Consider the following 14,421-nt stretch of genomic DNA (forward strand, 5'->3'; position numbering starts at 1 on the left):
ACATGTCATGGATGTCTCAACCACCTTAACTGGCAGCTGATGATATTTGAATTTGAATGATATTTTTGGTCTCACCATTGAGAGAGGGCCAAAAGTTAGATAAAAAGCATACACACTTTGCTACAGGCTTGTTGCTAGCTAGTTAGCGATGCTACACACCTGTGTTACACTCCTAGTCTATATGTTTGAATGATTCAGCCCTCCTTAGTTTTTGTTATCATATTTAGGACAGATGAAATCAGCTGCACGCTTACACTGAGGCCCAGAGTTACTGCAAATATCAGAATTATCTAGAAATTAAATGTTGTCATTTTTAGATTTTAACATAAGACTCACACTCATGGGAAATAATACACCATTAGCAAAACACAGAATGAAAGAATTACAGATTAAAGTTTTCAGTTGAAAATACAATTGAAGACCTTTTATCTTTAATCAGGTTTTATTTAATGCTGTCGGAGAAAATGTCGTGCCCTCTTCATGCAGCTTACTACATTCAGTTCAGTTTTACTTAGACAGCGCCTAATTACAACAATAGTTGCCTTGTAATTTGGCGAGATGAGCAGCTTTCCTAAACACCAAACTGAGTTACTTTTTTATGCTTCTTTATAGTTACATGGATGTCTGTCTTTTGTGCGACCACATTGCACAATAAGGTAATTTAGTCTTTATACTTGTTCATCATTTAATTTTGGATCAATTTAAAATTTACTCTAATATTAAATACGTATGCAGCATTAAGAGTGGGAATATAGGATGATTTCTCTGTTGTCACAAGGTGGGGTAGAGGTCTGAATCCAAGTGTGCAAGTCCTGTAATCACAAAGAGAAATGAATAATCACAAACTGTCAACTCTAAAGTTTATCCCTCAAAGCTGAAACCTTGTTTTGACGCACCTCGGAATCTTCCCTTACATTTCTTCAGTTTAATTGTTCTATTGATTTGCTGACATCAGCATAACAGTAGAACAATACAATATATTAATTATACAATATAATATTTTACCTTTGACTCGCTGGTACTTTTTAAATTGAGATCAACAAAGATGATGTCGCAGGTTTCCAGTCAGTTTCAGTCGTGCTGCTGCAGGAACACAAACATAACATAGGAGGCATGATCAGCGGTGTTCTGATCAGCTGCCTCAGCACTGGACAACATACATTAATGTTTCATATTATTTCTGTCAAAGGAAGTAAGCTGTGCAGAGTACTGCACATGTAACTTGGTGAACTCAAATTAGAACCTCAATAAGAATAATTCAGATCGCGTTTTAACCAGAGTACTTAAAACAAACTCTGTATCAAATACATAGATAAATGCAAAGAGTCAGTGCTAAAAATTTCATTAATGGAAAAATGAAACAAATTTGGACTTAACATGCCTAATGCTACCATTTGGCATTAGCACATAAATGTTAGATTTGGTTATTTCAATCGTATGGGCTCAAATTGTGGTCATAAATATTTTGTAGTTGTAAATCAAATGCGTTGTTGTGAGAGTTGTGAGTTTTGTAACCTTGTAAACCAAAATACCTGAAAATTTTATGTTTGTGCATCTATAGATGAGAATTTGTGTGTAAAAAAGATTTGTGTTTGTAAAAAATTATTTAGACAAGACACCTTTTTTTTTGTTAAGGTCTGGTTACAGATACAAAGCAAAAACTACGTGTGAAACTCTGCGCTCAAGTTCCCTGGCTGTGTGTGAGTTTGAACTCACAAGTATGAATTTTGACCCAATTTTTCTTCCTTTCAGCTGATTGGTCAATGTCATGTCAATCACAAATTTAACAATCCAATCAGAGAACACATGGGTTTGGCTGTCGGAGGGGTGCTTTACTGAGCATACATTTTTCTGATATTTTGGTTTACAACGTTACAAAACTCAGTTCACAACTACGCATTCTGATTTACAAATACAAAATATTTATGGCCACAATTTGAGCCCATGCAATCCCGTTTCTTTTATTTTGTAGACATCTGCTGTTTTTGACAAACCCGGATATCAGCAAGAACTGATATTACAGGCTGGACACTGAATGCAGTGAGAATATCTTAAATTCTCTCAGTAATTCATCTTCTGTTAAAACTGCATTAAATCCACCATTAATAACGGGTTGCTGAAGTCCACACTTAAAAAACAAATCTGGTGTCACTGTTCTTACAGATGTGGAGAGAGAAACATGCAACTGTTTGCACAAATTCAATAACTGAACACAGCTTTCCCCAACAGCCGACAACGGTCTCAGCTAATTAGCTGTAGCACATTAATTAATGATTAGTTCCCAAAAACATTTAACTTACCAGAAAAGTGCAACGGTGCCTGAGGTTCTTCTGTTGATTAGTCCAGTTTACTGCAAAACATTTTTCGCTGTCAGTTTGAAACAGCCCAGTCCTGGTTTTGGAAAATAAACTGTGGGCCTCCTCTCAGAATCACTACTGTATCTGCGCTTCCCAAACAGAGGCAAGTTTTTCCGTGACTGCTGCTGCCATCCAAGTTGTGATGAACGACTGTACCCCGATTTTACAGCATCGAGTTAATAATTAGAATCAAACTTCTGACAAATGAGACTCCATGGACACAAATTAGCATGAGGAGATGAATTTTTCATTCAGAATTCTCCCTGTAGATATTAATAGTTAACTATGGTACACACTGCTCAAGCCTTTTAATTCAGCGGATTTTTTGTTACTAATATACAATATAATATATAAAAAGGCCCGTGTTTCTGAGCTTGTGAACATCAGATTTTTTTCATAGATTTGTGGTACAAACATGTGATTTATAGAATATGATGCTGAACAAAATTGATTAATTGAATTAATTTTACTTTATGCACAATTTTCCAAAAATACAGTTTTATATGTGCTGACTGCCTTGTAAAAGTCACCGCGTGCTGCTGGTGACTGCTAACATGTTAACACACATCTGCACACCACTGATGTGTGGCTGCTTTGCCTCACAGCTAAATGCATTTGCAATAATTTGCAATTCCTGTTGGCTTATTCTCTACAGCTCAGACTATTTACGCTGTTTTTTCCTCTATTATTCTGGACTAATTAAATTTTAAAAAATGTTGCAAGCATGTGTTTTTTTTAACCTAAATTGTAGCACATCATTCTTCAGTTTAGTTTGCATCACCTCATTTATGTGCGTCTGCTTGTGTCCTTATGCCGTCTCTGACAATTCCTATGTGATTCCTTAAATTTGCTGTCATACTTTTTACACATTCTCTATCCCGCTATTATTTTCTCTTCCTCCTTTTCCTTCACAATCTTTTTTAAATGCTGCAGTTCACATAGTATCCTAATCAGCCTTGTACTCATTATTAACAAATGCTTGAGGATGTTCAAATTACTGCATGACACCCTCTGATTTTCTGCTCCTCCTCCATTCAAGGAAACGTATATTTGAGTGTCTGGGAGGCGAGTTTCTAGAGTGAGTAATCAGCTGCCTGCTGGTTTCCTTGCAAACCGCACTAACCATCATGGAAATTGAGAATGAAGAAGGTCCTTAATTGAGATGATTAGAGGATAAGAGTGAAAACAGATGGAGGGAATAAGCACAGGAAAGATGGGGGAACGAGTAGGTATGCATTAGTCTTGTAAAAATTATGTGAAGAAATGGGTGTATGCTTCTCTGGTGCCAAAAAGATTTGAACATTTGAGATATATTCACGCTTTTGCACAATAAATGTTCCTCGGTTATAAAGTTGTATACTCCTGTATATAAAATGCCAGAGATGTTTTATTTCTGGGTCTATTTTTTGTTTCAATTGTTGAGATCTGCTTTTTTCCTTAACAAATATATGTTATGTTTTCTCACATAAGAATTAAATGATCTAATATTTTGTTTTCTTTCTGAACTGAAACTAATATAAGAAATAAGGGGGAAAGAAAGAATCTCAAACATCTTATTTTGTTTTGAAAGATAAATCTGAGGTTGAATTAAACCTGTTTTGAGATAAATTTCTAACTGTATCCAGGTTTGTCCTTGGTTTGTCAGTTGTTCCCTCCTAAAGTCGAGAACAGAGAACTGTGTGTGTGTGTGTGTGTGATGCACACAGATGCTCCCTGATGAGCACTTGTACACAAAAATACAGATGTTTGCATGCACAAGCAAAAGGGGAAAAAACTGTTAAGTGTGTTTACAGTTCATGTTGATTCCCCATCTTTTCATTTTGGTGTTCTTTGCTTTCATAGCCTTTTTCTTCCTCTTCTTTAAATCCATCAGTGTTGACAAAGCTTTTGTTTAAAAGGTGTGGCAAATGTAAATAAATTTGCCTTTGACTCACAAAGCTCTATATAAACAAGGAAACCGCATACCCATATTGCTGCTGGCAGGAGGTCTGATGCTGCTGTCGAACAAAGGATTTGGTTCTTTGTTTACCCACAAAATGTATGTGCGCACATATATGTGTGTGTGTATGTGAGATACATGTTGAAGGGCTGAGTGGAGAAACCTCAAGGCCCCGCTGTCACCTCCTTCTTGGCGCATGACTGGGTGCTTCTGAGCTCTATTAGACTTACTCTCCTCGACCTCCCTTTTTCAAACACGAACGCGCACACACACACACACAAAATTCAGTCCAGTGCAGATCGAGCCTCAGTCACAACACTCTGAACTCTCGGAGGAGGCGGTGGGTGGCAGAAATCCATCGCTCAGCTTCGTGCCGCTAATGTGTATGAAGGTCTGAACCGCCATGTCTGAGTTGCTGCGTTAACTAATGATGGCGAGCTGAGGCGTGTTTGACAACTTTCTGCTAAAATATTCTTAAAAATCTAAATCCAAGTGGGGGCGGTAGGTTATGAAAACGGACAGCGTGGGATAGAGGGATGATTAGGCGGATGGATAGCTGGGTATGTGAAAGTGTTTTTGGCTCCAGCAGAGCAAGCCAAAAGCTCTTGATGTTTTCTAAGTGATAAACAGGTCAACAGAAGCAGTCAGTGTTTTCGGAACTAAGCAACCTGCTGCTGCTTCGAAAGAGGAGAATCAGTGTGTGCAAACACCTGACTGTGAGCTCTGTTTGTAGAGATTTTATAAGCATTTACTGTATATATAAGATTCCTATGAACAGATCAGATACTATTCAAAATTATTTTTGGTTTGCATGTCTTTATGTGTGCATATTAAATCCATTTTTTGTCTGTAATTAAACATTTTACATAACAACATAAAGCACAGAAAATATCAACCACAAACTGACTTGAAAGATGAGCATAAAATGTTTTGAGAACCACAGAATTAGTGGTCAAATTGGATTCACAGCAGTTACAAGTATTTCTAATGAGTACGTTCCTGTTTAGTCACAGTCAGGTTAGTGAGGCATTATTTAAAACAAACAAACAAAAACTGCTTTCCATTTTTTTCCTCTACAAAGATGCATTTACATTTAGAAAACCAGAAGTAACACATTTATTACATTGCCTCACAAGGCTCGGTACTGGGGCCTGTTTTGTTTACGTGTTTACGTGTGTGTGTGTGTGTGTACACACACACACACACACATATGCATATGCATGCTTGTATACATACATACACTTTTTCTTCCTTTTTTGGAACTAGCCAAATTTACATCTTTACATTGAGGATACATTAATGCACATGTTTTTTGCTCAAAGAATTTGAAAGTTGCAGCTCCTGCCACTGGTAAAATGAAATACGTCACATGTTAATTTTATATCACCAGGGGAAAATTTGTTATTATAATAAACGTGTCATAAATGGTACAAATAGTCAAAGAGTATTGGAGAACAAATATCAAAATATAAAAGTTTTTTTCTGAAAGCTAAGGGTTTAATTCTAAGCCTGTACGTTGCTGCAGACTTGTGTGCGTCTTTATCACACAAACTGAAATGATTAGTTTATGCTGCCTGTTACTGAGCTTGAGGAATCCAGTTTTACTTACTGTGTATCTGCAAACCACAATGACATGTACACAAAGCTGCCTCATTTTTCTGGGACCTCTGTTTGGATGCTGACAGAACTTGGAACGAATAAGATGTTTTCTCGGTGGTACTGGTGATTAAGCGAGCACTTCTGTGTGCCACAGGTGGTAGAGCAGAGTATCAACTGTTTGCAGGTTTTGAAGTTCAATTCTGAATTCTTGACCACAACACTGATTTTGAAGAAGGTTTAACCATCAGAGCACAACACAGCTCCTGAAAGCAGCTTTACGTCCACTGGTGTGAGACTGGGTGAACATGAACATCACACCCACAGGAACAACAACAGACCGAAACAAGCTGGAACCATTTCCCAGTATTCATGTTAATGAAAGAAATTAATCAGGTAAGTGGCGCCATATAGAAACACGTGGTGGCCCAAGGGGGCCCCGGGTGCAGATTAAAATTCTGTCTTTTTTGTACATTTCATACAACCAATTATGGAGTGTGTTAGGAGACTCTTCATTTACAAATAGAACTGGAAATACATCCTGCTGCCATTTTCATAAAATATTTTGCCTCTGGCTCTCCATCTCTGAGCTTTGTCAACAATAAAAAGAGAAAAAGAAGGAGAAACAGTTCTACATTTTTTAACCAGTGGAAATGTTACATCAAAAATTTCTACACTCAAGAGCATAAGGTTTTATTTCCAAAAGTACTGACTTGAAAAATGCATTATTCAGCCTTCTGCAATTTGCCATGGAAAAAAAAGTACTCCACCTATATAAAAAAATTGTCTAGCTCTACAACTGTAGGTGCATAAAGGAATTAAAAAACTGATTCTATAAACAAAGTCTGAGAGTAAATTCAAATCAGCAATTTAGTGACAGCTGAACAGAGAATAAAAGCATTTCCTGCTGATAGAAAGATGGATACTTTATTGATCCCACAAGTGAAATTGTTGAAAGAAATAAAAAATAGATTTTTTAAGATACAAATCCATCACTCTTGACCCTGTTTTTCTTTAGGAATGTACAGAAAGTTAAGAGACAGGCAAAACAGCAGAGGTAAAGCATGTGCTTAAAGAACAGAGACATGAAGCAGAAACATATGTGCAAAGAGCTGAATGGCACACAAAGCCTTTAAAACCTTAAAACATGACAAAGTGCTTGCCCAAAGGGAATGGGCTCAATTTTGGAGAATATTATTGGATATTGACCTTACAATGTAAAGTTTATAGATATTGCTTTCACTATGATTTTGTGCTATATATGCAATTTAAACAAATTTGTAAATGTCAATTTGGGAGTGGTGTTTTTTTGATCGAGAACAAATGCACTTTATTATTGCTGATTTGCTTGAAGCGTTAGCATTCTTGCTGAAACAACTGCTGGCTGTGAAATAGTGAAGAGAATGCTAGACCTAACTTACTATGTCCCCAAGACAGAAAGGCAGTGATTAACTTACATTTATAGTTTAAATGTTTTTACATAATTTTTACATCACATGCAAATAGATCTATGACTGTTGCATCATTTAGCATACTCTTTCAGAAGAGCATTTTGATTTTAAATGAAGAAAAAATAAGAGGATTTGTCTGATCCTGGTAAAAAAAAAGAAAAAGAAAGAAAAACTAACAAAAAAACCACAACAATAAAACTAATTTTTAAAAGAATTTCTTTACATGTACTTACGTGACCAATTTGCTATTTTAGGCTTTTGCACACAGAATTACAGATTAACAAAGAAAGTTATGTATAACAATAAAGTAGGAATATGAACATAATTTCTGGCAAACTGGAAACAGTACTTGCACTTACATCAAATATGGTCTCACTGTAGAGCTCATCACTGACACCATGGTGCAGAATGTCCTGGTTCTGTCGTACAAAACTAGTGTAAGTGTCAGCCAGATCCATCCTTGGTTTCTGCAGGACACAGGACAAAGGCAGGCCTGAGGGCAACTCATGGATGGTAGAGCATGAAAATACAATGTCAAACAATGTTACAAGAAGTATTTTTAGCACAAAGTTGAAACGAGACATAACTGGCATTAAATGTGAATAACTCAAAAAATAATGGTAGACTGCAATCTGCAGATACTCGGCTGGTTGTGCATGATGAGGTCTTCACACATCCTGAAATGTAGAGTGTTTAATGCAGCGAGGTGGAACACACATCCAAACACTATTGTCCGCGTGAAAACAAATAGCAATGCAAGCTAATACTCTTAGTGAATAAACCTTGATGCACTGATCTTTTGATTGTTTGGTCACTTTGGATCCACAGTGCATCCACTTCAATTGTTCCACATTTTGTCACCTTACAGTCTTTTTCTTGTAATGGATTACCGGTAAATTCATTTTTTTTCGACCACAACATTCTTCACACAATACCCATTTCCACTGATCATCTGTCAGATGTTTTTACAACTTTACTGGAATTCCACCAGTAGTAAATTCAGTTGACTGGACATGACTTGGATAGGCACTTATATATTCATATAGGACACCGGGCAATGTAAAGTCTCATCGCTAACAGTGCATGTCAGAGGACAAACCAAGCCATGGAGACCAAGTTACTGTCTGTAGACCATTTTCCAACAAGTCAACAACTCTAAACACACAGCCAAGATAATAAAGGAGTGGGTTCTGGACCACTCTGTGATTGTTCTTGAGTGGCCCCGACAGAGCACAGACTTGAACCCGACTGAACACTTTCCCTTAATTAACTTAATAAATAGCACTACTACATGCATCCCACTGTTCTCCTGGATACTCTGAAAACTAATGGCTAATACAGCTTACTGACGTTCCAGGAATAATATATTTAGATTGTCAAGTTTTCAGTAATACAAATCTGTGCTGCTGTTGACATTAGCAAAGAAGTCTTTCTCTCACATTTAAAACTTCTATACGTCTGTGCCTTTCCAAATGATCGGCTGACACAGTGGACAAACGCAGATGTTCTGGAAACTCTTGCTTGTACTCTTCATTCTGAAGTGAATAAAAAGTGTATGATTTACTAAAATAATTTTCTCTGCAACAATTACAAGCAAAGCCTAACAATTGTTTTCACTCAGGAACTGTTACCTGCTGCTTCTATGATAAAAAGGAAAAAAAATCCTGCCCTGGACATGCTGTCCGGATATATTACACCTGTAATGCCAATAGTAATTGCCTCGACATCTTTCACAGCCATGTTTTCTGAGCTGACGTGCATTAGGCCCAAGAGGAGACTTGTCATTCTGTTTTCTGTGCTGCACAAGAAAACTAGAAACTTTCTGGCTTCACTTAAAGTCAACAGGCAGGTTGGATATGGACTCAATATTTATAATTGTAATATTTCATCAAAGACAGCATAAAAGTCATCAAATCATATCACAAAGTTTCAAGAGCCTCAATATGGACAAAGTCCAGACAAGGTCACACTGTTCTCTCAAATAATTTTAAAATATGCAAAGTTGTGAGGGCCTCCAAGGTTATGCCTGACATTACAATTTAGTGATTTGTCTGCATCGGTCCATGCAAATGAAGCATACATCCCTGTTTTTAAACACACGCGCCCACACAGACACCCGAGCAGCAAAGCTAACATAATTAACTTATTCTTCAAATAGTTGCCTGACAGTAAATTAATTGGCAACTACTTAAATGACAAATTAATTGTTCAAGTGATTTTCCAAAGAGAGAAAAAAAAAATCAAGCAGTCATTAGATTATTGTAGCTTCTCAACTTTGACAGTAACTCTTAGAAGAAGATAATGTGACCTCTCTGGTAAGTTGAATGTCTTCTGGTAAAAACTGTCTCAGCAGTTGTTTCAAAGGTCTATCAGAGAATGACAGACTGGGGTCAGTCAGAGACGATTAGCTGTAATTCAGACCGACTACTGAAGAAGAAAACCTGCAGACACAAGAGGTTAAAGTGGGGTCACATGGCTGCAGGGGGACTGTTGTGTGTGATGAAAAGAAGAGAATGGAGTGTTATAATCATCCTGAAGAAGTTACCCAAGCCCACTGACTGACAACCCTGTCATAATTCTCATAAGGCACTAGAGTGACTGGGGAGGTAAGTGTAAAAGATGATACTCAGATGAGTATCGTCTCTGATGTGTACAAGCAGACACTTTGAGGTCATGCCCATGCTGATGCAAATATATTTTCAAAACTATTTTTGCAACTGTTTCTGTGGTTTTTGTTGATTTCAGTTCAGAAATGCAGTTTTGTCAGATATCACCTGCATCCCCACCTTTACCTTTGATGTGTCTTTTAGCATTGGCTCTCTGATGCACAGTCCCATTTTATGACCCTACATCGTCCCTACTGGAGAGGTGGAGGTGGCAGGAATCATAACAACATCTGGGTAGTTGACTTATTAAAATAAGTTAAATCACTTGAAGTTCTCCTTTTTAACTACATTTTGATACCAGGTTCATTCTTTAGCTCTGATTCTTTCTTGATAATATTTTTTTCTAATAAACTCATTTTTGATACTTTGAAATTCAGAGGCTTGTTTAAGAATATTTGAAATTCTTCTCTGATAGGGTTAAGTTCTTCTTCTGGCACAGTGCAGTATCATCCTAAGACTGAACAATAGCAATGATCTCCAATCTCAGTCTCAAAAACATCTTTTCTATGGTCCCAAAAATTGCTTACGACTTTCAGATTCATAACTTTTGCAAGGCACATGCTATAGTGGATGCATACTGACCAGTATTAACTTGTCACTTATGCTTCTAACTGATGCTGTAATATTTTTTTTATTTTGAATGTCTTCTGGTGATTCATAGTTTATCAGTTCTCCTGTATTAAGTTCCTTCATTTCAGGAAAAAAACATTATTTTTTTACTTACCATGTTTTATTTTCTGCTTTATTTTGATAGTTATTTGTGCCTTGAGTTCAGTTTGACTTCCCCTTGTATCATTTCCCTGATTACTTGCTCCTTTGTTGTTCCCCAGCTGCATTCACTTCCCCTAATTTGTTTTTAAGTAGCTTTAGTATTCTCCCTATCCTCTTTCAGCGCATTTGTTATCTCTTCCCTTTGATGTTTCTGGTCATTTACAGTTTTAAATGGATTGACCCATATTATCAAGATAGCAATAATAATCTAGCAATCCTATTGATGGCGTGGCTGAATATCAGAAGGTTGAGCAGGTCATCTGCATGCCAGATATAGACAAGTGCTCTATGAATGTGTGAATGTTACACAGAAAGCAGTTACACAGAAAAAGGTGCTTGTATTCATGGGTGTGATTAGATGAATGAAGCAAATTGTATAAAGCCTTTGAGTCCTCAGGTGTGGTAGAGAAACACTATATAAACACTATATAAAACCAGTCGATTTAGCAGAACCCTACAGTCAAAAAATGTTCCTAACTTCCAACCATTTGCTTCCGCTTATCCTTTTTAGGGTCGAATGTACACGGGGAGAATGTAAACTCCACACAGAAAGACCCCGGCCTGATGGTGGAATTGAACTCAGGACCTTCTTGCTGTGCGGCAACAGTGCTAACCACCGTGCTGCTGTGCTGTTCCTAACTTTACAAGTGAAATTCCACTGGAGGTAGTGAGTTGGAGATCTCATGACAAGGCCTGGATTTACTGCACGTGTGGTGGTCAGTTCATTTACTAGCACAGATGTTATGTGCAGCAAAGTTCCACAAGCAGGTTGAAATGTTAAAACCAGGAGCAACATCGCTTTGAACTTGAACATACATTCTCTTGAGGTGAACAACAATATCTGTTGATAACAACACATATTAAGGCCAATCAGTGCTGCATACATTGGCGTGAATTGGCTTGATGCCATGACAGGTCACGTTAACTTAGTCTCAGATATCAAACGGCACCTTTAGATATCTTATATCTATGAAAGTGCCATTTGGTACCCGTATGCCTTGGTGGGTCAAAACTGCTTAGACTCATAATAGACCAAAAGCATAATATTCAGGTTGGTCATAAAGTCTGGACTTGAAAGAAAAACAGTCAGGTTCCTATACATCTGTGCACATTTGCCACACAACCACAGATATATGGACAGGTTCAAAGTGTACAAAGTACAGTTCTCCTGTATGAGGTACAACATTTAAGAGTGTGTATGTGAGTCACTGGCTACATGTAAATGCCCCTGGTGTCACTTGAGACATCAATTTTCCCTTACCCTCTCCTCCCCTTAAGGCTTTTCACAGTCATTCACCTCTTTTTCTTTTGTTCTGGCGAGGCGACAAAGCACCATGACAGATCACAGATGTCGGCACAGTTCCAGCCAACAAGATTAGAGATTCTCTCGTGTTGAGCAATAGAAAGGATAGACAGAGAAAAAGGGAAAATGCACATACAAGTAGTTCGTCACTGTTGTCCCGTTCTGCTCTCTCAATCTCCTTTACTGTTTCTTTAGTTTTACCTAAACACTAGTAATCCTCTCTGCATCTAGATAATGGATGTCTGTTAACTTATCAATATTTGACAGCAACAAAAAACATTTTAAAATAAAGATATGTTCCTGTACAGGTACTGATCAGTGCAGGTATAAGTCTAAAGAGAGGAGAGGGAGGAGGTGCCTTTTGTTATCAGGGTAATGGGGCATTAAATTATTAAGTAACTTCACAATGATATCAGTTCCATTTCCTGCCTTGGGTTCATTTAATTTTTTTCCAGGTGGATGTCGTGTATGGCAAAGAAGAAAGTGCTTATGTGAATAGATGAATGAGGCTAGTTGTGTAAGCTTTTTTGAACTATATAACTGTGACCTGACAAAATGTGGAACAAGTGAAGCCCTTTTAATACTTTCCAGATGCACTGCCGCCTTAAGGGCCTGTGGTACATCAGCCATTAATCCGTTCTGATTATTTAAGATTGAAGTCTAAGGAGTTTGAAAAGAAGGTGACTGGACGTTAAGTATTTTGAAGATGTTTCACCTCTCATGCAAGAGGCTTCTACAGTTGTAAAACCAAAAGTTAGAGAGTCCCAGGTATTTAAACCCTAGTGGGGGTTGTCCCTTAGGAGGTTGTCACTGACCCGCTATTACTCATGTGCATCATCACATGAGCCAAGGTGTCAAAAAAAAAAAAAGGCCTGGGTCATTACCACGAGAAGTTTCAAGTGAAAACACTGTGTGACCTTGCCCCACCCACCATGTCAGCTATTGAGGTCACCTGATGTAAGATGTGAGTGGGGGTTTAGGTACCTGAGAAAGGATCTCAAGACTGTATTGTAGGTGGCTGACAGCTGGTGTTGTGAGCCACCACTTCTGTTCAATGATGGTTGTTCATAGTGGAACTAGATGGGCTTATTTACTCCTCTGTCTTCTCAGTCCAAAATGTGAACATTGGCATCCTTGAAAGATTGACTTACAGTGGGGCAAAAAAGTATTTAGTCAGCCACCGATTGTGCAAGTTCCCCCACTTAAAATGATGACAGAGGTCAGTAATTTGCACCAGAGGTACACTTCAACTGTGAGAGACAGAATGTGAAAAAAAAAATCCATGAATCCACATGGTAGGATTTGTAAAGAATTTATTCGTAAATCAGGGTGGAAAATAAGTATTTGGTCAATAACAAAAATACAACTCAATACTTCGTAACATAACCTTTGTTGGCAATAACAGAGGTCAAACGTTTACTATAGGTCTTTACCAGGTTTGCACACACAGTAGCTAGTATTTTGGCCCATTCCTCCATGCAGATCTTCTCGAGAGCAGTGATGTTTTGGGGCTGTCGCCGAGCAACACGGACTTTCAACTCCCGCCACAGATTTTCTATGGGGTTGAGGTCTGGAGACTGGCTAGGCCACTCCAGGACTTTCAAATGCTTCTTACGGAGCCACTCCTTTGTTGCCCGGGCGGTGTGTTTTGGATCATTGTCATGTTGGAAGACCCAGCCTCGTTTCATCTTCAAAGTTCTCACTGATGGAAGGAGGTTTTGGCTCAAAATCTCACGATACATGGCCCCATTCATTCTGTCCTTAACACGGATCAGTCGTCCTGTCCCCTTGGCAGAAAAACAGCCCCATAGCATGATGTTTCCACCCCCATGCTTCACAGTAGGTATGGTGTTCTTGGGATGCAACTCAGTATTCTTCTTCCTCCAAACACGACGAGTTGAGTTTATACCAAAAAGTTCTACTTTGGTTTCATCTGACCACATGACATTCTCCCAATCCTCTGCTGTATCATCCATGTGCTCTCTGGCAAACTTCAGACGGGCCTGGACATGCACTGGCTTCAGCAGCGGAACACGTCTGGCACTGCGGGATTTGATTCCCTGCCGTTGTAGTGTGTTACTGATGGTGACCTTTGTTACTTTGGTCCCAGCTCTCTGCAGGTCATTCACCAGGTCCCCCCGTGTGGTTCTGGGATCTTTGCTCACCGTTCTCATGATCATTTTGACCCCACGGGATGAGATCTTGCGTGGAGCCCCAGATCGAGGGAGATTATCAGTGGTCTTGTATGTCTTCCATTTTCTGATGATTGCTCCCACAGTTGATTTTTTCACACCAAGCTGCTTGCCTATTGTAGATTCACTCTTCCCAGTCTGGTGCA

The 14,421-nt window shown here is 38.4% G+C and overlaps 1 protein-coding gene across 3 annotated transcripts in view; it reads right to left on the reverse strand.

The window, feature by feature from the left end:
- Positions 1-14,421, reverse strand: part of cadps2 (Ca++-dependent secretion activator 2) — a 173,881-nt gene that overhangs the window by 4,704 nt on the left and 154,756 nt on the right. For all 3 annotated transcript variants that reach the window (XM_040026725.1, XM_040026723.1, XM_040026724.1), the window contains one exon: positions 7,703-7,810. In XM_040026725.1, coding sequence (XP_039882659.1) covers positions 7,703-7,810 — 108 coding nt within the window. The remainder of the gene's footprint in view (positions 1-7,702; positions 7,811-14,421) is intronic.

Source organism: Simochromis diagramma, unplaced genomic scaffold (genome assembly GCF_900408965.1).
Source record: "Simochromis diagramma unplaced genomic scaffold, fSimDia1.1 OVJJ01000293.1, whole genome shotgun sequence".
Taxonomy (NCBI): Eukaryota; Metazoa; Chordata; class Actinopteri; order Cichliformes; family Cichlidae; genus Simochromis; species Simochromis diagramma.